The 22844-nt window shown below is 39.1% G+C and overlaps 1 protein-coding gene across 1 annotated transcript; it reads left to right on the top strand.

The window, feature by feature from the left end:
- The first annotated feature begins 348 nt into the window (after positions 1-348).
- LOC120769221 (chondroitin sulfate proteoglycan 4) lies at positions 349-22171 on the top strand. The gene is made up of 13 exons (XM_040096117.1): positions 349-936; positions 13348-13544; positions 13615-13845; positions 13911-14092; positions 14158-14740; positions 14798-15826; positions 16196-16447; positions 16516-17666; positions 17728-17881; positions 17944-18244; positions 18685-19047; positions 19101-20016; positions 20098-22171. The coding sequence occupies exons 1-13, from the start codon at positions 855-857 to the stop codon at positions 21788-21790; spliced, it is 7134 nt and encodes a 2377-aa protein (XP_039952051.1). The 5' UTR covers positions 349-854; the 3' UTR covers positions 21791-22171.
- The last annotated feature ends 673 nt before the right edge of the window (positions 22172-22844 follow it).

Here is a 22844-nt window from a genome sequence, read left to right as displayed (position 1 = left end):
AGCAATTTTCAAAACTTTTGATAAATGCCAAATATATAGACGAAAGCAAGTGAGAGCTGACCGAAGTCAAAACTCGTGTAAAACATAAAAAGTATCTGCCAAAAATGATTTCTCTGCGTTGAGTGCGCGAGCGAGCGGACATAACTATGCATTTCCACATGTTCTACACAAGCTAAATATATTATATGGTCATCTACATAAGCCATATACTTATACATATGTAGAAATATATGACAAAAGACAACAACAAAGAACGCCGCAGTAATAACGCTCCCGAATACGCAGCGTCTGCCGGCGGAGGGCGCGCACACATGTCGAATGCCGCTGACATGCAACAGATGTGTGCCATCAACGTCAGTCGCAATCGTTTACAATAACAACAATCAATTTTGAGCAATTCGACGACAAATAATCGTGAGCAACAAGCTAGCATTGCACGAACAATTACGACAAGCAATGACTCCAGTGGAATTATCGACATCATCACCCACACCCCGAAAATACCGAATGTAAAAACCAACAACAGAAACAAAAAACTGAAATTAAACTCTACTGTGAAAGAGTGGCAGCAGCAATAAGTGCAGTGATAATGATCGAAGAGCAATTGGAACAATCATTTATACGCGCCTCCCCACTCTCCTCCACTCGGTCGGTGTTTGGGGTTCGTGCAGTGAAATAATCAAAATTACGTTGTGGAAGGACTAATTGTTCGCATTCTAAAACAACTACAAACAATTTTTCTAATTACTTCATTTTCTAAAATTTTCAAACGCACGTGTTCCTTAAACACACACACCAATAAATTCTCATCACAATTAACCTAACTTCGACGCCAAGTGAGTAATTTGGGGAAAATGTTGCAGCTGCGTTGGAATGTCCTGTGTTGCACGTTGGTTGTGGCACAACTGCTTTGCCACAGCGTTGACGCTATGAAAGGTGCGTATGACACACTCGTATATACTTAGTTACTAACGCATATACTCATGTATTTACTTAGGCTTATCTTTACTATTCAACAGTTGCATTTTATTTATAGTCTCGATACATCATTGTAACCCCAAATAATTTCTTTCTAATGGGTGAAATCATAAAATTAGAAATTTGAGTGCTTTGTATGTAATAATTTTGTTGTAGAAATACTGGAAGACCGTGTTTTTAAGGTATACAATTTCGATGGTAATTGCTTGAGGGTAGAGGGTAAATTTTTTTTGATTAAGAAATTGCTTTCTGCTATGGTCTTCCAGAAGCTACGGCACGAACTCGAAATGAAACAAATGTTATGTATTAAAATCTCTTTTCCTTTTTGTCAGGAAGCCACATATTCACTTATATTGTATCTGAAGACTTTCTTTTTTATTTTCAGCTGACTAAAATATGTGCCCTCTTTAATTGTGAAACGCCGCTACAGATTAAGAGACTAACAGTAGGCGCCTGCAGTTCATGCTGGATTGTAGGGAATCGAAAAAACTGGCAGTCCTTGCTTCACCTTTGAAATGAGTTGGTCATATGAGCCATTCACAATGAGAAAACTGTTCTAAGAAGTCTAAAATAATACTTCGCAGCATTAAAGATAGTAATATCACGTCTCAGGCATGCAATTTTGCATATGTTTAGGCAAAACTGCTCTACCGATAGAACTACTTGAAAATTTACTTGAGCGAACTACTTCTATAGTGTGATCCATTTCGAAGTTCCCTGCTTTTTTAAAGATAAAATGCAGAAATTTCAAATTTAATGGGGAATTATTATTATCATTCGAAAGAACATTTTTGGCATTTATTTTTTGTAGATTATCTTTTTCAAATGTTGGCCGCAGCTACGTCTCAGATGGTCCTTCCGTTGAGTCCAATTTTCGATGACTTTTTCGAGCATTTCGCTTAATTTAAAAATATTCAAAGCGGGTTTTATGTTAGTGCTTTGGTCTCACAATCCAATCGTCATACTATAAAACAGGTGTTCCCAACAACTGTTGTGAATGTGATGTTTAACTCATGGAACCATACGATTTTGAAGTTAATAAAAACTATAATTATGATCTCTCGGAATGGCCAAAGAATAGATTGATTTGAAACTACTTTCATATAATTAAATGCACAATAATGGATGGAGTTTCTTAAACTTTCTTTCCGATTGCCTTTGATTGCAAATCAAAGAATAATAAGTAGAATAGAACAATAAAACTTCGTTAGGTAAATGTCGTTATGGTTACGAAAAAAAATAGTGAAAAAGGGTAGGGTCTGTCTCACAGTTTATTCCTATTTACATACCCTTTTATCCCACTAATATAGTAGTAAGTCGAGCTAAGAAATAAAGCCTCATTTACTTTTCTGTCTAGACTTCTCACTAACCTGCCGGATATCGTTCAACTCATAATATTTTTGAAGTCCTTTCCGCTTATATTTATCTCAAAATATCATTCAAACTACTAGCGACACCTAGGGATCAGATACAAACGACGTTTCACGTAGAGTCAAAGCTTCCTGTTCTCTCATTTTAAATTGCATAAAATATGGAGTCTTCTCAACGTCGCTGCATTACAAAAAGTGCAGCAGTAGTGCAATTTCGTGACTTGTTGTACTTCGTCGCTTCCATTTCCATGTAAACAGCGCTGTGAGCATTTCTTTGTGCACTTCGACCAGACTTAATGCGAATAAATAAATTAAACCGCATCCAAGCAATTGTATTTGTTGGTGGTACGCTGTTGAGTTGAAAGTGGATGCGATTATAAGTAGGTTCTTCAAAAGCTGAAAAAGAAACCGCTGAGGGGGTAAAAACATTAAATAATATATATATAGTTTATTTATACATATATATTAGGGTGGGTATTAAATCGTTCATTGAATAGTTTTAGACTTTCGTTAGAAGTTAGAAGGCAGGTTAAAGTTGATGCAGATTTTTTAATTGGAAAAATTCGTAAACAAAAACAAAAAAATACCCTTCACAGGTGCATTTCTTATAGTTTCAGAGGGTATACAAATATCCTAATCTCCATTTTAATCGATCTGTTTGTATGGCAACTGTATGCTATAGTGGTCCGATCAGAACAATTTCTTCAGTGATTGTAGTGTTGCCTGGCATACTAATTTTTCCCAAATTGCATGAAGATATCTTCTCAAATAAGAGAGTTTTCCATACAAAGACTTCATTTAGATCAATCAGATTGCATGGCAGTTCTATCCTACAGTGGTCTGAAACCGGCGGTTCATACAAATGAATAACCTCTTGGGAAGAAAAGAACGTTTTTAAAATTTCAGATTGCATATTTACAGACAGACCGGCATGGTTAAAGGCATTCAGCTCATCATGATGATCACTTATGTATATGTATACTGTATAGTCTCTGACATTTCCCTTTGGGTGTTATAAACTTCGTGGTAAATGTCGTCAGTTGATTGGTGTTTAATATTGAGACATTTGTTGTATCCAATACAAATGAATATTTCTTATAATGGATTTAATCATAAGGTCGTAGGATGACCTGTTAAGTACAATAAACAACCAATAGAATTTGAAAGTTGTCATGTTAGTTCAAAAATTCGACCACATGTTATCAAACCTCTCATGACACAATTCAAAATATTTTGGTTGCAGGTTTGTGTATGAGTCGATACCGGGCTTAGAATATATCATCCTTAAATACCTGACTTATAAAAACAACATACCATAAATAAAAGTCATTGCTTGATACCCTTATTTACTAGATTTGACTGCTATTGCCGTCTCCCGGTTTCCGAAGCTAAATATCTGCTTCGAGGAAAGCGTCATAAATTTTGAAAAACATGGCAGATAACGATTTCAAAAATAAAATTGAGGTGAAAATAACCAGATTTACTTGTATATATGTATATGGATATATGTATATCTATATGCAAGTCCATGAAATAAATAAAATCAGACTGCGCCACTGATTGCCAACATCAAGATTAGCCACGCCAATAACGAGCCTAGTTGCGATGAAAGCAAATATGCAGCAGACAACAAGCGTAGCGTTGCCACAGTTAGACGGATAGACAGACGTTGCAACAGATTCACATACAATGCACATACACACGTACTAACAGATAGACAGACAGCCAATCCGCTAGCGACTTAAGTGCTGTGACAACGCGTCGTGCGCTCGCGCATTTTTCACGCCTGCCATTTGACTTGGGGTGCACGCCACTTTCCACAGCTGCAACAAAGCCATGAAGACAGCAATAAAAATCAAAATGGCAATAACAACAAGCAACTGGCAGCAAGCGACAAGCAACCACGCGCATTTGCATGCGAAATTTTCTTTAAATAAAGCGGCGAACGAGCGGCTTTTTACTGCACTTTTGGTGTTGTTGCTGCTTTCTTGTTGTACGCTACTCTTTTCTCCTCTTTTCCTGTGCATTTCATGCGGTTTTTTATGCCTTGTACATTGTTGTTGCTCGTCGTGACGTCACTCACCGCAACTGTGCGCTGTTCTATTGGCGATGAGTCATCGGTGTTGCCTACAAAAGCCAGAAAAAAGAAAACAACACTGCTGAAATCGGCAACAACTTGGCAATTTGGCGCGTTTCGGCCAACTTTCGAGTGCCGTTTCGCCCGGCTGTGCGAATTTGCACGTTTTGCCTGATTTCCTTTTAATGGTCGCTGCGGCGTTCTATTCTTGTAATATTTTTAATTTTTGGCAGCTGCCTTGTTGTCGTGTGTCTTCGTTTGTTGTGCTTATATTTTTTTGTGTGGCATGAGTGTACAAGCAGCGGAGTTTTATCTGTGTGTGAGTGTTTGTGTTTATGTTTTTTGTTAAATCAGCGCAGCGTGCCAATTTCTGCTGATGACCAAGCGGTCGAGGAAATTCGACGCGCCGCTGTTTATTGTGCTCTAATTTATTTATTTTCTAATATGATTCTAAGAGATAATAAATATTACTTAATGAATATTTTGCTTTTAAGTTGAGCAAACATTTTATAAAAAAGCTGTCACCTACATAATTTTTGTCATAATATTCATAAATAAAAGTTTTCAGTAGACCTTTCAACTAAATTTATGTTTTTTATTGGACTAACAACTAAAGTTCGTTGGACATCAACTCAGATTATGACGCTGCTACGCGAGTTGTTCGACGCATATTTTGTTGTGTGATAGATTTTTATTCAAATCTTGCTAAGCGTTACAACCCTTTTTGGGTTATTGTAGAGATACCGTTTTTTGTGGTAGAAGTCTGTCAATATTCGTCATATGAACTAATTGAGACTATGTTACACCACCTCCGTATATTATTGGTATTGCACACCAACACTTCTCGGGACATGTGTAGATTCGAGTCCTGTAACTATCAATACACAAAGTGCTGCTTCACCGCTATAAAAATAAGTAATTTTGGCATTGGTTTGCGCCTGGTAATGAAAAATGGACGACCTAAAAGAAATTTGCGACTAGACACAGGGTAACAATTTTATCATCATAATAACTCTCGGTCTCTTGTTTGTAACATCGGTTAAAATTAACTGGAAAACAATGGCTGGTAAGTTCTTAATTACCCGCCATATAGCCCAGACCTTGCCTTTTTTAACTACTATATGTTTTGGTCGATACAGAATGGTCTCACTGGAATACGGTTCGCATCAGAACAGGATATCAAAAATCCGCTCGGTTCATTCTTGGCCGCCATGTCGGCGAATTTTTTTGGGTGGGGACGCAAAAATAAGCCTAAGACTGTTATTTTAATAATATTTACTTGTTTTTTGCTCTAGACTTAAGGAGATAGGCCAGTTTATGACTTAAAAAAACGATTAATTTGTTTGTTGATTTAAAGTATAGTTTAGGATCCTAAAAACAATATTAATTTAGTACAATAGTGAAAAAATGCTGCCTGGCCAAATAGCGTCGAAGAAAAGGTGACTGATCTTTGGCACTTTAACGAACTTTAAAGGAGATTTCCTTGAAACTAAGCAAAGGCGGACGATCTTCGGTACATTAAGGAACCTTAGAGAAGTTTTCCTTGATAGTGCTGTTTCGAATATGACGACGAGGCGATGGTACTCAGAAACTATCGCACGTATCCGCCGGATATTTCGACTGTTGTTTTCTAATAAATTTATCAATAATATAAACTATATATAATATATTTATAAATAAAATGTGTAAGTACTCTAACTAAATCCAAGGATTTTTAAAAGTCCACCGCTTTACGAAAAATTTATTTAAATCTTTTTACTCTCTTGCCTTTTTTAGATAAAGATACCATTTCTTATTGTACTTCACAAAACAAGTGTTTTAGAACCACCGTCGTTCTTCGATATATTTTGAAAGGCTGTGGCCGAAGATTGTCCAGGAATCGCGTTTTTGTTATTTAAATGTCAATAATCAATACAGCCAAATATGTGTTTCATGAATCTTAGAACGAGCAAATTCTTTGCCTTTATATACAAAGTAAAATAATCTTTGTGGGTTCTAAACTAGAATAATCTCCTCAGGCATGCACCACAAATTGGACTACAAGAATAGCTTACGTACCATTTATTAACAATACATAACTTTTTATAACAATATTTACTTATACCTTTGAAAAAAAATAAAAATAAAAATAAAATTCTTCATTTTACCCCAGAGGTAGTTGTCTTAGCTTAGCGAACATATCAACCAATGAAAAAGCTATAATATTCATATCATACACGATCTTTTGCACTATTCATGCAACGAACTTCATCGCAACTTGATGCTTTAATTTGCATTTCATCAACATTTTTCCTCGCTCTAAACCTAAAACTCTTCATGTACTCAGTGATTTGTTAAATTATGCATTCGGTATAAAATTTTGTTGTTAAACGATCTTTATCTTTACAAATTAACTACTTACAACTTTGATATGTGATAATTTTAGAAAGTTAAACACTTATTGTGTACAAAATTAACGAGCAGAGTTTTCACTTTTTTAGTATTAACTAAATACACAAACAAAAAACGAACAGAAGACATCTAGTATATTGCAGGCAGCTTAAAGTTGGTTGTCTTGCAGTGTCGCATAACATCCATAAATAGCTGGCAGATAAATAGAGATTCCCACAGCTGTCACCGGTAAGCGTGCTAAGCTCAAAACGCCGAAAAGTTTTGTTCACCATAATTGAGAAGCTTGATTTGGTGTGGTGTCAATGGCGTGACTGCCTCATTAAATTTTATGTGCAAGTCGTTAAAGTTGCACCATGCAAATGCAGGCAGGTAAATATATGTAAATTTGAATACACAAATGTTTGTAAATAAAATAAAAAAGTTGCGTATGTATTTGTGTCAGAATGCGTCTGCTGTCTCCATGTGTTTATTTCGAATATCTCAACTACGCGCACAATTTTCCAATAAAATGCAAACTTTTTCGATGCTTTTTCTAAATTTAGCTGGCCACGGCTTGTAGAGAAAACGTGAGGCTTTTCCATAAAAAAGAGCAAAAGAACTGTCACAGTCGCTCCAATTTATTAGCCATGACTCAAGGCATTTAGTCGGTACAATAAATAAAAAAGTTTATATAAAAGCAACATATCTACCATTTTTGGTGCTTAATTAGCGACAAAACATTGTATGAACTCCGGCTGCTTATTGACAACAAAGCTGACATGTCGTACGGTGTGCGGCGCGTGAAAGACCAAGCTTTGAAGGCCTCACCATAATGTATGAGCAGATGGAGAGGCGGAAAAAAGAATAAAAATAATATAATAATTCACAGCTAAGAACATTAATTAGTGGCAGTGAGCAGGTACAGTGTGTGGCACACAAGACAACCATAAATACATCTATATATATACATATGTACATGCAACTGTATTGATATTTCTTTTGTGGTGTGTTGCTCAAACGTCAAAGTATTCTCAGAAGTAAAGGAAAATATTCAGTAAGTGCAGCAGTCATAAATATATTTAATGTCTTGCATATCGGTATGCATTTACGCTCCTTAATATATATTACATATAGAAATGTATGTATGTTAGTATTTGCTTGGATATAGGGTAGCGAGACAAGTTCACAAAGGCTAATGCATGGCGCGGTCGGTGATTATGAAAAACGTCTTCTTGGCGAAGCTTTAAATTTTCATTTACTAGGAAAATCAACTCATACACATACATACATACAGACAAATACATATATATATATATACTTAGGGCGCTTAAAAATAGAATAGCAGCGTTACAGTGACATACAAAATTTTCTTGAAATTATTTTTTATTGCTGTTCACCTGAATCATTTCACTCAGCTGCTTCCTAGGATTTTTTGAGGGTGTTAACTGCTTATATGCTTCGTATAAGGTCTAGTAAAAAGAAACACATTAGTTTTCCAATAGACGGCTTTAGCAAATTGTATCTGGGATGGAATAATAGCGATCGTATCACCAGTATGGCATGAGAAAGATAAGATTTCATACTAAAAAAAGTTCTCAGAAAATATTATGACTACTACTTCGAGTATTGTTTGAGTACGCGGAAAAGATGGACACCATTTAAAGTAAAATACTGTTACAGCTTTTGTCTACAAAGCCGAAAACGCATCCCATGCACATTGGTTCGGAAGGCCAATTGTAGAAAATAACGATAAAGTAATCAAAATTGTCAAGTCCGATCCTTATATGAGTACTGTTTCGATTTTTCTGAAGCTAAACTTTGCACAAAAAGCCATTTGGAACTTTAAAAAAAAAAACCGATACAAAACTGACTTCGATGCATCAGCACGACACAAGTTAGGTTATGTTAAGGGTCGATCCTAGCAGGATTCTCAGTTGGATAGCTTAGAACGCCTGTCGGTTGTGGTATCTAAAACTCTTTGCCACACAAGTTAACACACAAAAAAAGCCTCTTCGACCGAATTTCTGTCTGCTGAGTCGCAAAATCGATTCATTTCTGAGCCGTCTGCCTGTTGCTGGTGGATAAATGTGGCGAGGGCCTCAGAGTCGCGATCGAAAAACGACGAACTAGTAGGCAACATACCTGGATTGTCGGTTAAGAAACATTGTTTGAAGGGATTGTCAGGAAATCATCTACTATGGCTACTGCTCTCTCTCTTAATTCGGACTAGTGTTTTCAGCGATCGAATCGTCTGAGGATTCCATCAACCACCTAAAAGCATCTAGCTTTGGTATTTAGTAGGGGATTTGTGTTCCATCATGACCACCCAGAAGCTCCAGGAGCTTGGCTGAGAATTTCTTATGCATTCACTTTATGGTCCGAATCTGGTGTGAAGTGATTACAGCCTGTTTCTGTCGTTTTGTGAAAATCTATTGTCCCAGTACTTGCTAGTTATTATCCAACAAAATGGCGTATCGGTATATACGTACCTTTGTAGAGGTATGCCTGTTCTATGCGAGATTTTAGTAATTTTTTTAGTAACATATGTATGTTGCATACTATTTACGTCAAAATAGGTCTCACTTATTATCCCTTCATTGTCGTAAAATTGCTTTCAGGATGGCCTTTTCCAGAAGTTTGGGGGAAAAAAATAACTGAGAGCCATTTTCAGAGACTATGATAAATGCAGAAGCATTCCGAAGTCAAATTCACTTCAACCGACCTTATCTAATTTTAAAGAGTTAATCAGATCTTAAATTGAGTTCGCAATAAGGAGTTAGTTCGAAGTTAACTTACTAACTCCATTTATACAACGTGTTTCTTATAACTCACATTGGTGGATGCTGCGCTTATCGTTAGCTAGATCAGTTAGACGGCTTTCTCTACACTTCAAGTCAAGTCTAAGCAGCCTACTGCTAGGCTTAACCATTCAATTAAATATGAGTAACACTTTAAATTAAACAAACAAATGCTTTTCAACTTCAAAATATCTGTCAACTGTCAGTATATGCCTGCTCACTGCACCCACAACATCTATCAGCAGAGCAGAAATGGGACGCAAACGGCAGCAGTCAACGTCTGGTGCAAAAACTACGATTTGTTGAAGTTGCAAACTAACATGTGGAACAGTAAATGCAACGGCTTGTTGAGTTTTTACATTGTAGTCTTTACGCTTGCCGCTCAAGCTTGGACAGCCGGCAGGCTGGGAGCCAGTCAACCACGCAATGACAATTGCTTGCAAATAAATACACTCCACAGTAAGGCTAAGCGCAGCTTTCTACACATATACATTCATACATGCATATAAGTTATCGATATAGTACAATACATACGAATACATGTATATGCATGCAACTGCTACTGGCCGCCTGTTGTCTGTCCCAAGCCACTTATGCAAATTGAATTTATTATTTTGCCACTTCAACATTGAGAGTGGCGCACGCATTTCACGAAAATATTTCTCCACTATCAATTGCGGCGCGTCCAGCACTTCATTTGTTATTGTCGCCGTCACAGAGACCGCCTCGGCGACTGGTGGCGCGGGCACTTTTGTCAACCATAATGCTAACGCCAACACCGAAGTCGTCGTTTGAAGTGCACAATGTTGGAATTGTCAGTTCTTATCGTCACTTCGTGTGCCAGACGAGACAAAAAATGCATGTCGGTATGTCATTGCGAGTGTGTGTATGTGTGAAAAGTAACATGCACATTTGTGGTATGTGGCATGCGGTGTGTGGCATAGGCTTAGCAATCATTTCGCTAGACATGTGTCCTGCATATGGTTGTGAGGCATAGTTTGTGGCGTAGGAGAATCGGTATGTAAACCAAAACATTTAGATAAATATGTTGCGAATTGCTCGGCAGCAAGTCATATTTCAAACTTGCGTGAGAATGAATGTGGTAGATTTCACATTTTTTTTTGTGCTCTTAACATGTTGCACAGAGTTTTTACCATCTATGTTAGTTTGTAGCATCTAAAAATATAGAGATAGATATAGATTTGTGTATTTTCAATGATCAGGTTGGCAAATCAAGTTCGATTCCGGTTGTTGGTTGGTCCATAACTTCAACACGTGGCAACTCTCATTTAAAATTTATATAATACGCCTTTTAAGCCCCCAAATACCGAATTTGAGAACCTCAATCCGTTGGGCTGACCTTATACTGCAAATGTGGGTCAATCTGTAAGATATATTAGTAAAATGAAGTCGACATCTTTTACGCACAATAATTCAGTTTGTTACTGAAAATGGTTCAATACTTTCCCTAGAGCTCACATATCATAGTATGACTGTGGAACTTTCGTGTATGTCAGTAAATACTTAACAGAACTTAGTAAAGGTATGAGTTACACCAGTTACCCCATATAGGGATTTTCAACAGGGCACTACAAAAATATGCCGATAGGGACAACGAAGGACACCATATTTTTTCCCGCACTTTTGATATTTTTCTTCAGTGAGGTTTATCATTTTATCATGAAAAGATATACGATCCAACAACGAGTCGAAACCATTAAAATTTACCAACCAAATTCCGCGTCAGAGGCCTCAACTTTAAGAGCTACATACTACTAATAATGATTATCGTAACTCTAGTTGACTTCTTGTCGAATATCTCGGCTAAATAGCCAGTTATTTGAATAAAATTCGGAAGAAATATGTTCTAAAGCATTTTACTTTCGATGGCAAACGTAAGTACATCCATTTATTTGTTAGATTAGGTTAGGTCAAATTACATAAACAGCAAGTTTCGGTTATAAAATTCACTTTCAAGTAGCGAGGAAGCGATTTCGACTTGCGTGCTACTTATTGCTCTCATTAACAAGCTAAACAAATGCATCTACTTAATTTTGTGAAGTTTCTATTGTTGTACGCTTAACAAGCGACTCTCTCAAACAAGAATTGTTTATTTATTTTTGCTTTAATGTGGTATTTTAAAGTGTTGCATGCAGCTGCCTTATGCCACTTATGTTGATGCAGTCACTTCAGAGCAAATGTTATACTGGTTTTATGCCGGCAAATGTCAGTGCAGACAAGAGTGTTTCGGTAAAGTAGCACGCAATGGAGAAAAGTTGCGAAATTTCGGCGTGTTACTTGAAAGCCGGGGATTAAGTGTGATTTATTGTTGTTTGCTGCAAAACACTGACGTAGCGAGGTACAAGAGATTGTATATAATTTGAATATGTATATATAGAGAACTATATTATTAGATGGTATATCCTTATATATAAAAATTGCGTATCACGTTGTTTGTCCGCGATGTACTCCTAAACTACTGAACCGATTTTAGTAAAATTTAGCACGCTGTGTCCAGTTCGAACCAACTTAGAAGATAGGATAGATATTTTCACTGGATAGATATTGTAACGCTTGGCCGGATCCACTAGTACATACATATGTATGTATATATAAACTAGGCGCCGCCTTGCTGTGGTATATATTTTATACTATTATTCAAATAATAAACTAGTCAATACAGTGAAATTTTTATTTTCGAATAAAGGCGAACACGTTTTTAGCGGTATAAGAATCCAAGGATTTTTAATAGAGGTTTAATTTAAAATATATTCATACAAATAAAATTATATAATATTTCGATAGAAAAGCACAATTCGCCATGATAAAATTTGTGGTTCCAACCTTCATTTGCTTTCTGAAAATCTACTAGGGTTCTACTCGTTAGTTAATATATTTCTCGCTGCGTAATTTGAATGTGATATTATTCAATGTATCTCATCGAAATGGCTTCTAGAACGTTAATGTACCTGAGATGCAACTTTTCCCTTGCAAAGATTAGCCCTTTATTTTGATTCGCTGAGCCAACGACATATTCGAGTTGCTGCTGTTTCTAGTTTGGCTTAGGTATTCTATCTTGCCTTAGAATCCCCAAAACGGGAAGCCAGAAAAAACTTCTGTACTTGGATCCCATGTCAAGAAAAAGCGCAACGAACTCATCACTAATCACCGTTTCATTTCAATTCTCGCTAAATTATCTGGATGTCGCAAGCGGTGAGATACGCGATGAGTTTTTTAGCCGTGATTTTGCAAAGACCCGACAGTGAAGGCATAAGTGTTAAGATTTGAGTGAGTTTTATCATCCATAGATTAAAAATTTTTCCGTGTCAACACTGGTTGATTCCAGGCCTAGGCCAGTTCACTTCAGTTGGATATCAGATGCTGTTAAATCTAAAGTATTTAACCTTGATAACGGAAAGTTGAGATGATTATACAATAAAAAATGAAAAGTCTCGCGGATACGCATAGGGTAATGAACATTTGAAATCCCTACAATTAGGGAAACGAGAATCAAATTGCGAACGTAGATCCAACTGAAGCACATACGATTAACCTTATCACTGATTACTATAAAAATTCAAAACTCACTACAACAACATACACTAGGTGGGCTTTGGTGGTACGACTTTTTAATCATATATCTACATATACAAGTAGTACATATAGATAAAATAATATATTGTTCTTTAATATACGCTAGATCCAATGCCATATCAACTCACTAATGGTAACTCTAACCACTTAACCATTTCAGTTTCGCTCTTCGGCGATGGCTACATCACGATGCCGCTACAGGAGGCCAAAATGTCCACAAATATACGGGTGAAGTTTCGTACACAACAGGAGAATGCCTTTCTATTTCTGGCCGCGGGACGCACCGATTACTGCCTCATGCGGCTGGAGGGCGCCACAATTAGCTTTACCTACAAAATTGACCGCGAAGTCATACAGGTAAGTTGGCATATGCGAAATTACCTAAATATATCACAATTTCGCTAAAATACTGCTGTCACTCCTGCAGCTGCGCTCGCCAAAGAAGCAGCGTCTAAACGACTTGGAGTGGCACGATGTGGCGGTGCAACGCTATGAGAATAACATAACGCTGCAGGTGGATGGCAATATCATGCGCAAAACGCTGCCCGCCGAGATGTCCGCGCTGAATGTGCACTTCGGCACATTCCTCGGCGGGGTGGGCGATTTTCCCGCTGAGTATTTGACTGATGTGGTTGGCTTTCGAGGCTGCATATCGGATGTAAGCGTTTCTTAACTGTGGCATAATTTAACTTCTAGCTGCTACATGTGCATTGCTTATTGCAGGTATTTTACAACAACATCAATATCATTAAACGCGCCAAAGAGCGCACGGGCCACACGACCAGCATCGGCGTGACCTGGACGTGCAGCAACGAATTTGATGGCACCATAAAGGATGGTATTAGTTTTCTCAATGAAGACTCGTTTGCTTTGATGTCGAAAGAGTCGAACGCTGCCGGCGAGTCGTAAGTGAAACTTGCGAACTTTATTTATATGTTTTTTATACAATTACACATTCTCTCTTTCCCAGTCTTGCAATGCAATTTCGCACCATGGAGCCGGCCGGTGTGCTCTTCTTTAATGGCGGCTATGACTTTGTGCTGCTGGAAATCGAAGAAGAGGCCGTTAAGTTGACATTCAATAAGGCTGGCAGTCTCGTACAGCTTTCGCCCAATCAAAGTGTCTCCGACGGCAAGTGGCATCGTATTTTATTGCGCTACAATGCCGCCATGGCGGAGCTGATACTCGATGAGGTCGTTTATAGCGGCCTGCATGCGAATGATACTAAAGCCACCATCAATTTGGAGAAGAGTATATTCTTTGGTGGCGTACAAGAGGATATGCGTAGGCGTTTGCTGAATAAAGGTCTGCTTGTGAATGACCTCAGCTTCAAGGGTTGCATGCGTGGTCTTCAAGTAAATAAGGTGGACTTAGGTTTTCCGCAAATGAAGGTGTCACATCATTTAGCCGTAAATTGCGTTTGGAAGTACCCGTGCGTGGAGCACAGACCATGTTTGAAGAGCGGCATTTGTAATCAGTATGGTGTCGATGAGTTCATCTGCTACTGCGACCAGTCTTATTGCATCAAGGCTGACTATCAAGGTCCTTTTAAGGTAAATCGGAGCAAAAATAAAATTTTCGTACAAATATTTACTTTCTTCACTTCACAGATCTTTACCGAAACGAGTCCCGAGCTGGAGCTGCTCTACGTGTCTCCCATGCAATTGCTCGAAGGCGGTACCGTCTTTTTGTCGCCACATTTCATTGATGTGCTCATTGATAAGCGCAAGTATCCCAGCCTAACAGACACCTCGATTGCATTCCACGTGGTTCAACAGCCAAAATATGGCCAACTTTTACAGTTCTCGGTTGAAAAAAATAATTTTGTGCAGAGTCGCACCTTCAATTTGGTCGATCTCTCCACGGACAAGGTGAAATATGTGCACAACGGCATAGAGAACTTCAACGATCATGCTACGCTGGACATGCAGGTGTACGGCGATATACATAAGATACCAGAGAATATTTTAGGGAAACATCGCTTCCTTCTGCACGCCAACGTTACGCCCATTAACGATCCACCACAACTACAAATACCCATCAACAAAATTTTGCGCGTGATCGAAGGTATTGAACGTGTTTTGGATGTGGATCTTTTCAACATTGATGATCCCGATAGCGTGGCAACGGCTTTAATTTATACTATAATGCCTTCAACGAACCCCGCCGAAGTATACGGCCGTTTCGTCGTTAATGGCATAGCAACGATGAGTTTCTCACAAGCCGATGTCAATGCGGCGAAGGTGAGTTTTCTCTACAACTCAACCACCACCGAGGCCTTCAGCTATCAGGTGCTCTTACATGTCTCCGATGGCATTGAAACGAGTGATACTGTTTATTTGCCGGTTTCGGTACATCCATTGGAGCTACGTTTGGTCAACAATACTGGCTTGATCATGATACACAAGTCCGCATTGCCCATAAGTTCGGCCAATCTCTCGGTTGGCACCAATACTGCGGATGAGAACATCGACATACGTTACGATATAGTGAAGCCACCACAATATGGCGCTATACAGCGGTTGCGGCAGGTCGATTCGTCTTGGGTGAATGTCGATTGGTTCAGCGATAGTCAAATGTTGCTTGGACACATAAGATATGTGCATGCCACCGAGTTTCCGTGGCAAGATGAGTTTAAGGTGAGTTGGTATAAATATTTACCCAAAACAGGGTAAAATGTGCTCGACACATTTCCGCCAAAGTTGTCTGAACTTCATCAAGCTTTCGAGTCCATAACTCCAAATGTCGAATTATTTAAGACATACCATATTTATGTTGGATGAAGTAAGGAAAACATGACCAGCACTGCGAAAGATGGGTCAGACTTTTCAGAAGACCGTTAATGGTTTGTCTAAAAGTCTTTGCAAGAAATTTTCCCTTACAACTTAGCATCTCACGAAACATTGCAGTCAGAGTCTCTTTCATGGAGAGAGGATCGACTAAGCAGACACTTTTTAGTAGGCAAAACTCCCCCGGCTGATTTTCACCTAATTTTATCTTACTTACAGTTTGTTGCATCTTACGGTTTTGTGACCACACAAACATTTGACTTCCGCATCACCTTTACACGTCTCCGCATAAATTCCGCGAAACCTTCAAGCGTCATGGTTAACGGCACACGTGAGTTCATATTGACCAGCGACGTATTGACCTATGAGACGGTGCCGATTGACACATTTCCACGGAATATAATCTACAAAATAGTAAAACCAACGAAATATGGTGGAATCTTTGTCGAAGGGTCGCGAAAATATGCAAAGGTAGGTGGATACAAAGAGTTTTCGATTCTAAGCGATATGTGGGTAATTGCTTTTCATATTGTTTCTAGGAAATGGACTCCTTCACCCAACAAGATATTGATAAGAATCGTATACGCTACAAAACACATCTCACCAGCTATTCCAATTTCATAGATTACTTGGAATTTGTGGTCTCCGTTGCTGAGTGTGACGACGTAATCGGTCGTCTGACAATACGCTATGCACCACTCGAGTCGAACACAGACAAATTGACTTATCAGAAACGTGAGATACTGCTGGTGCAAGAAGGTGAACGCGCTCTAATTACTAAGAACCACTTTGAGATACGTTTTAATCTCTATGAGAGTCTACAATTCACCGTGACTGAAACGCCTAAGCACGGCACACTTTGCCGCTATGATGAGCCATCCGCGAAAGTTATAACGATAACTGAGTTTACATTGGAGCAGTTATTTTTGAATGATGTCTACTACTGTCATGATGACACTGAATCCACTGAAGACGTTTTCGATCTGCTCATACTCTCCACCGATGGCACAGATTTGCAATTTGTAGCCGACATTGATGTACGCATCAAATTGATCAACGATAATGCACCCTATCGCACGGCGGAACGTGTTTTTCACGTGGTGCGTGGTGGCTACCGTACCCTCAGTCCCGACGTGTTGCAGTACTTGGACGCCGATGTGAATACAAACCGTTCGGATATTTTGTACATACATGTTTCGAGCACGAATGGAGCCTTCTACAAGATGGGCAATTTCATAGACACCTTCAGTCAGGATGACATCACAAATAGGCGCATAGCTTTTCAGCATAAAGGACCCGATGTTGGCACGGCATCATTTATAGTGACAGATCGTCAGCATGAGGTGAATGGTTTGTTGGAGGTGCATGCCTCTGATCCATTCGTATCAATGCTGCCGACGAATGCTTCGATCGTGCAAGAGGGAAAATTTGTTATTTTACGCAATAAAGATTTTATATTGGAGACTAATTTGGACATGAAGTTGGATGAGATCTATTATGAGGTGATCAAGCCACCAGCTTATGGTATACTCATGTATTTGGGCAGATCACGAAATGGTGGTAATGATACTATGACGGGCCAATATAAATCAGCGAATCTGACCTCGCTCACTAATTTTACACACTTGGATATTGAGCGTGATCGCTTGGTCTACTGGAACACGGAGATTGCGTCCATGGACAAATTGCGGTGAGTAGTGATTTCTTAAAATCAATTCATTTTACCGAATTTGTTTCTCCCACTTCAACAGTTATCGCGTGCACATAAAAAACATCTCAGCTGAGGGTGAGGTGATCATGCGCATATACCCTTCAGCCTACTGGGAACCCTTGCAGGTGAAAAAGAACCAAACGCTTAATGTGGAGGAATCTACGAGTGTGCTGATCTCACGCGACGTACTGGAGGTATTTGAAGACAGTTGAACATAATTTATTTGGGTTATTAAGTATATATTTTCCTATCTTAGGTCGTTCATCCCAATATCTCTCCGGGTGACATTACATTCTTGGTTACTTCTTCACCAATGCATGGCTATTTGGAAATGCAATCCATGTCTTTCGATGATGAATACAACTGCAAGGTCTTCGATCAGTCCGCAATAAATACAGAGAAAATGTTCTACATACAAGCCGGCGTTAATCAGTCCATGGACTATTTTATGTTTGATGTGACAAATGGTATTACTTGGCTGCGCAACTTGATGTTGAAAATAGTCATCATACCAGAGAAGCTTTATATGCATACGAATGTGGTATCCGTTGTTGAAGGTAAGAGTTTTGAGAGGAGATGAAGAGGTGATCGCTTCAATAGTTTAGTTTTTCTCCAACGGTCTAAACGAGGATACTCACGACACTCATTTACCAAAGTCCGACAAAGTGTAGATTTTATTTTGCTTTGGTAAGACCGGTCTTTTTATGGCTCAGGTCCGTAAATGTATACAACAAAATTTTCTTCTTAATATTTCGAGTGCGGCCTTAACGAAGACTTTGAGCTAATGTTCTCACTGAAAATTTTAAAAATCAGTTTCTGAATTGTCGCCACACTCTGCGACAAGGGTTCTATACAAATATTTTTAGATTTGCCAAGCTGAAAACTTTAGATCTCCCAAAATTATGAACAAGCTCTTTGAGAGGATTTGCATTTTTCAAAATCAATAAAAAGTGTCTTGTCGACAAATAAAAACATAACTTTTCTCTCCTTCTCAAAGGAAAAACGGTCCAGCTGAGCTCTTCGGACATCCAGCCTTTCTCCGAGTATTATCGTGGCAAAATACTGGAATACATAATAACTATAGCGCCGACTTCGGGCTACATTATGGCAGCCAATTCCAAGGTGAAACGTTTTACTCAAAAACAACTGGATCAGGGCAGCATACAGTATTTCCATAATGGCAATGAGAATGCGACAGATGTTATGACATTATTAGCTACAGCAAGGAATAAAGAGAGCGTGCCATTCGAGTTGGAGTTCTCCGTGGTGCCGGTCAATGATGAACAGCCGATGGTGGTTACAAATACCGGACTGCAAGTGTGGAGTGGTGGCAAATACATCATCAAGTACACAGATCTTAGTAAGTTTTTTAAGATTTTTTAGATATGTATCTCTAAAAGTATCTCCTTATAGTGGCGCAAGACTACGATACACCAGCTGATAATATAACCTTTATCGTCAATTACATTTATGGTGGTTATTTGGCCAAACGTGGCGATTTGCAACAAAAAATTGATACTTTCACTCAAGCACAAATTAACAACGAAGAGATTTGCTTCATACACGATTCAACATCGCGTCGCAACGAAATGTCATTTATGGTCACGGATGGGCTCTTTAACACCACCGATCAATTGTTGAATATCGCCATAAGGCCTGTAGAGATACTCGAAGAGCGCAACACGAATTTGCATGTCTTTCCGCTCACCAAAAAGCAAATTTTACGCGATCATTTATATTTCCGTTGCTCGGATGAAGGACGTGATATTTATTATAACATAACAGTACCGCCGAGTCTGGGACGTATAGTGAATGAATATTCAGATAATGGTTTCTCGAAGGAAGTTACCGGCTTCACACAGAACGACATCGATAATGGACGCATTTTCTACGAGCACACTTCGGTCATAATGGAGTTTCGTATAAACGATTCGTTTTACTTTGATGTGGTGGTCGATCGCAGCGATCGCTTGCTGGATCAAAAGTTCAATGTGGAAATATCCGTTTCTTCGGGTGGTCTACTGCGCTTTTTGCCCGTCTCGAAACTGCAAGTGGATGAAGGCGGCTCAGTGCCAATTAAATTGGACTTCTCTAAGATTTTGGAGTATTTGAAAACACGTGCTGGCATAAATAATCCCGAGTTATATATTGAGGCAACTCAAAAACCTATGCATGGTAGTATTGGACTTGGGCATGAGTTCAAAGCGATGCAGACTTTTCAGCCAAGCGACTTTTTGACTAAGAAAGTTTATTATATACACGATCACTCCGACACGCTGGATGATACGATTTTAATGTCGGTGTATCTGTCGCAATACCTAGCGCAAGGGTAAGTGTATATCTGAAAAACAAATTCTATGTCTTGAAAATAATTCCACAATCCATTTTAAATTTATCACTCCACGTAAAGCAACATTTTTCTCTGCAACCTCACCGTGCCGGTTTCCATAAAGCCGATAAACGATCAGCCCTTCACACTCGTTACACATTTTCCACAGATGACCGTAGTGGAAGGTGAAAACCAAACGATTACGCGCAACATGTTACTTACCGAAGACAAGGATACACCACCCGATGAGATCGTCTACGATGTGATGAGTGGACCCACACTTGGTGTACTCAAGAAGATCAGTGGCGACGGACACGCTGAAGATTTGCTGGCATATTCGAATCAGTTCACACAAGCCGATATCAATAATGGACGCATTGTTTTTGTTCACTTCGGTACACCGCAGTCCACGACTTTCTGCTTTACCGTCTCTGATGGACAATTCAATCCGGCTTATGAGGTGTTCACCATCAAAATTGCGCCCATCAGCTTACTGCCAGCAGACTACCAATATCCGGTGCTGGTACCGCAAGGCGCCACCACTACCGTTATGAAGCTGGAACACATCTCTTTGCGCACGAATGTGCAACAGGCACGCCTGTCGTACAACATAACTAATTCACCACTATATGGCATAATCGTTTATAAGCACCAGCCCACACTGCGCTTCAACCAACAACAACTGGAGACGGCACAAATCAATTACATGCAAACGGATCTGAATCGCTCCAATGACACCTTCCAAGTGAGCGCTTATGTGCCGGGCACCATATACACCGCCACGGTGGATGTGTTGGTTGCCGTCGAGCCGGTTATCAAAATCACGAATATTTCTATGGTGAACGAATTGGGCAAGGTGCGCTTGCAGTCCGTGCTCGTCGCCGATAATCCACTCTCGCTGAAGTTGAACAAATTCAATCCGAAATTTGTCATCACACGCATGCCTATCACCGGCCAGCTACGGAAGATTATACGTAGCACTGGCCTAGCACCCGAGTCGCAAAACGAACGCTCCACCAATACGTTTTCGTATAAGGAACTGCGCAGTGGCGTTGTCTACTTCGTGCCGAACGAAGCGGTGGAGCTTACAGTGGAGGATATGGATTACTTTGAGTATCAGTTACACATTAAGACCGTGCAACCGGCACAGAGCGTAGTCCATATTGAGTATCGTGCGCCGCAGGACACCAGTGGCAATAAAGTCACCATGGCCAGTAGCGAGTTCAGTTTCAATTACGTGGCGCTGTTGATAGTGCTCATTGTACTCATAGTCTGTATCTTGGTGGTGATGTTGCTACTCAAGATACGTTACCTGCGTCGCGACAAAGCCGACATTTCGAAGGATCAACCACCAGCTTTGCCTTGTCCGCCCGATTTGACTTCAGTTAGTCCGCAACATCATCACCACCACCATCATCATCATCACTACGCCAACTCGGAGGCTGACTCAGTGCCCGCTACCGGCGCTTCCACGCCACTACCCGGTTTCAGTAACATACCACATTGCAAGATTATACCAGTTGAGTCTTACAAACATGACTATCCCGACTATGATCCCGACGAAGGTGATGAAACCGATGATGCTCAGCAAATGATGTTGCCGCAGCGTTACAATCCCTATCACATGGAGAATGATACGTGGAGTTCATCGTGCGATATGGCCAATGATTTTGGTGGCTATTCAACGGTACCGCAAAGTAGCGCGCCAACAGCAACACCGCCCTCAGCGCCGGCTAGTAATCCGCTCTTGCGCAGAAACCAGTACTGGGTTTAAGTTACGATATATGTGAGGGAACTGACTTTAGAATTAAGGGTAGTATGTGCAGTCCATGGGTGGTCCAGTGCCTTTTGAGAGTTTCATAGTTATGTAATATAAATTATTCGATAATTGAGTACTTGAGTGACTAATAGCGTTAAGAAAACTGTGTAGAGCTAGAATTTTATACATGTGTTTACAAATATACTCCCATATTTATGTTGGCCATTTAACTTGCCAGGTCTTATGTAAACCCGAAAGAAGTGTAACTATAGTTTGTAGTGAGTTGTACTTAGCTACAAGTCGGCCATATATTCGAAACCAAATTTTTTTCTAGAAATTCTGTAGAATATACATTGATTGAGTCGAAATATACATTCATAAATATTTATATACATACCCATGCATACATATTTATTAAATAATAGTTGTAAAATACATATTTTTTCGTACAAAAAATTTTCTCTTTAAGTATGCGAAATATTTTTAAGTACTGTAATGTTCGAATCTATAGAAAAGTAAGTTTATGACAATAAATGCATTTCTTTGTGTTTTCTTAAAAAAAAAAATAGAAAATGGCTTTTATTTTATTCACTCAAACAGTAGATAACCGATAGATTAAGCGGTTATGGAAAGCAGTTAAACCTACCTTTCTCCAGTTTCTTGGCCCTCGAACTTGGCTAAATATTTAAATGTATACTTGAAATATCTCGCTTGTAGCAGAAGTAGAATAACGATAGATTTTCAAACTCACTCACTCACTCACTCAAACATCTTTCTATAACCGAATCATTTCAGATAATATGGGGACCTGGATTTTTATCTGACCCAAATATGTAGTTAGTGGACGTGGGTACTTTAGAAGCTACTTTTTCAGATTCCATAATGACATTAGTCCGAACTGTCCGACGTATACAGAATACATATATAGAAGACTCTGAACATGTGTTATTTTATTGCCCAGGAATTTCAAATACAAGGCAAAAATTAAAAACCTCACACGGTGGTAGTTTTATGATCGATAATTTAAAAGCACTCAATTGTCAGTCGACTGAAAGCTGCTAGCGAAGCG

This window comes from Bactrocera tryoni, chromosome 2 (genome assembly GCF_016617805.1).
Source record: "Bactrocera tryoni isolate S06 chromosome 2, CSIRO_BtryS06_freeze2, whole genome shotgun sequence".
NCBI lineage: Eukaryota > Metazoa > Arthropoda > Insecta > Diptera > Tephritidae > Bactrocera > Bactrocera tryoni.
This window is presented reverse-complemented; position numbering and strand designations above follow the sequence as displayed.

Bases quoted from the DNA above. Each gene is read 5' to 3' on its own strand.
- LOC120769221 (XM_040096117.1), top strand. From the start codon at position 855: ATGTTGCAGCTGCGTTGGAATGTCCTGTGTTGCACGTTGGTTGTGGCA. The intron at 14,741-14,797 runs GTAAATCGGAGC...TTCACTTCACAG, and splicing joins ACTATCAAGGTCCTTTTAAG to ATCTTTACCGAAACGAGTCC. The intron at 18,245-18,684 runs GTAAGAGTTTTG...TCCTTCTCAAAG, and splicing joins TGTGGTATCCGTTGTTGAAG to GAAAAACGGTCCAGCTGAGC.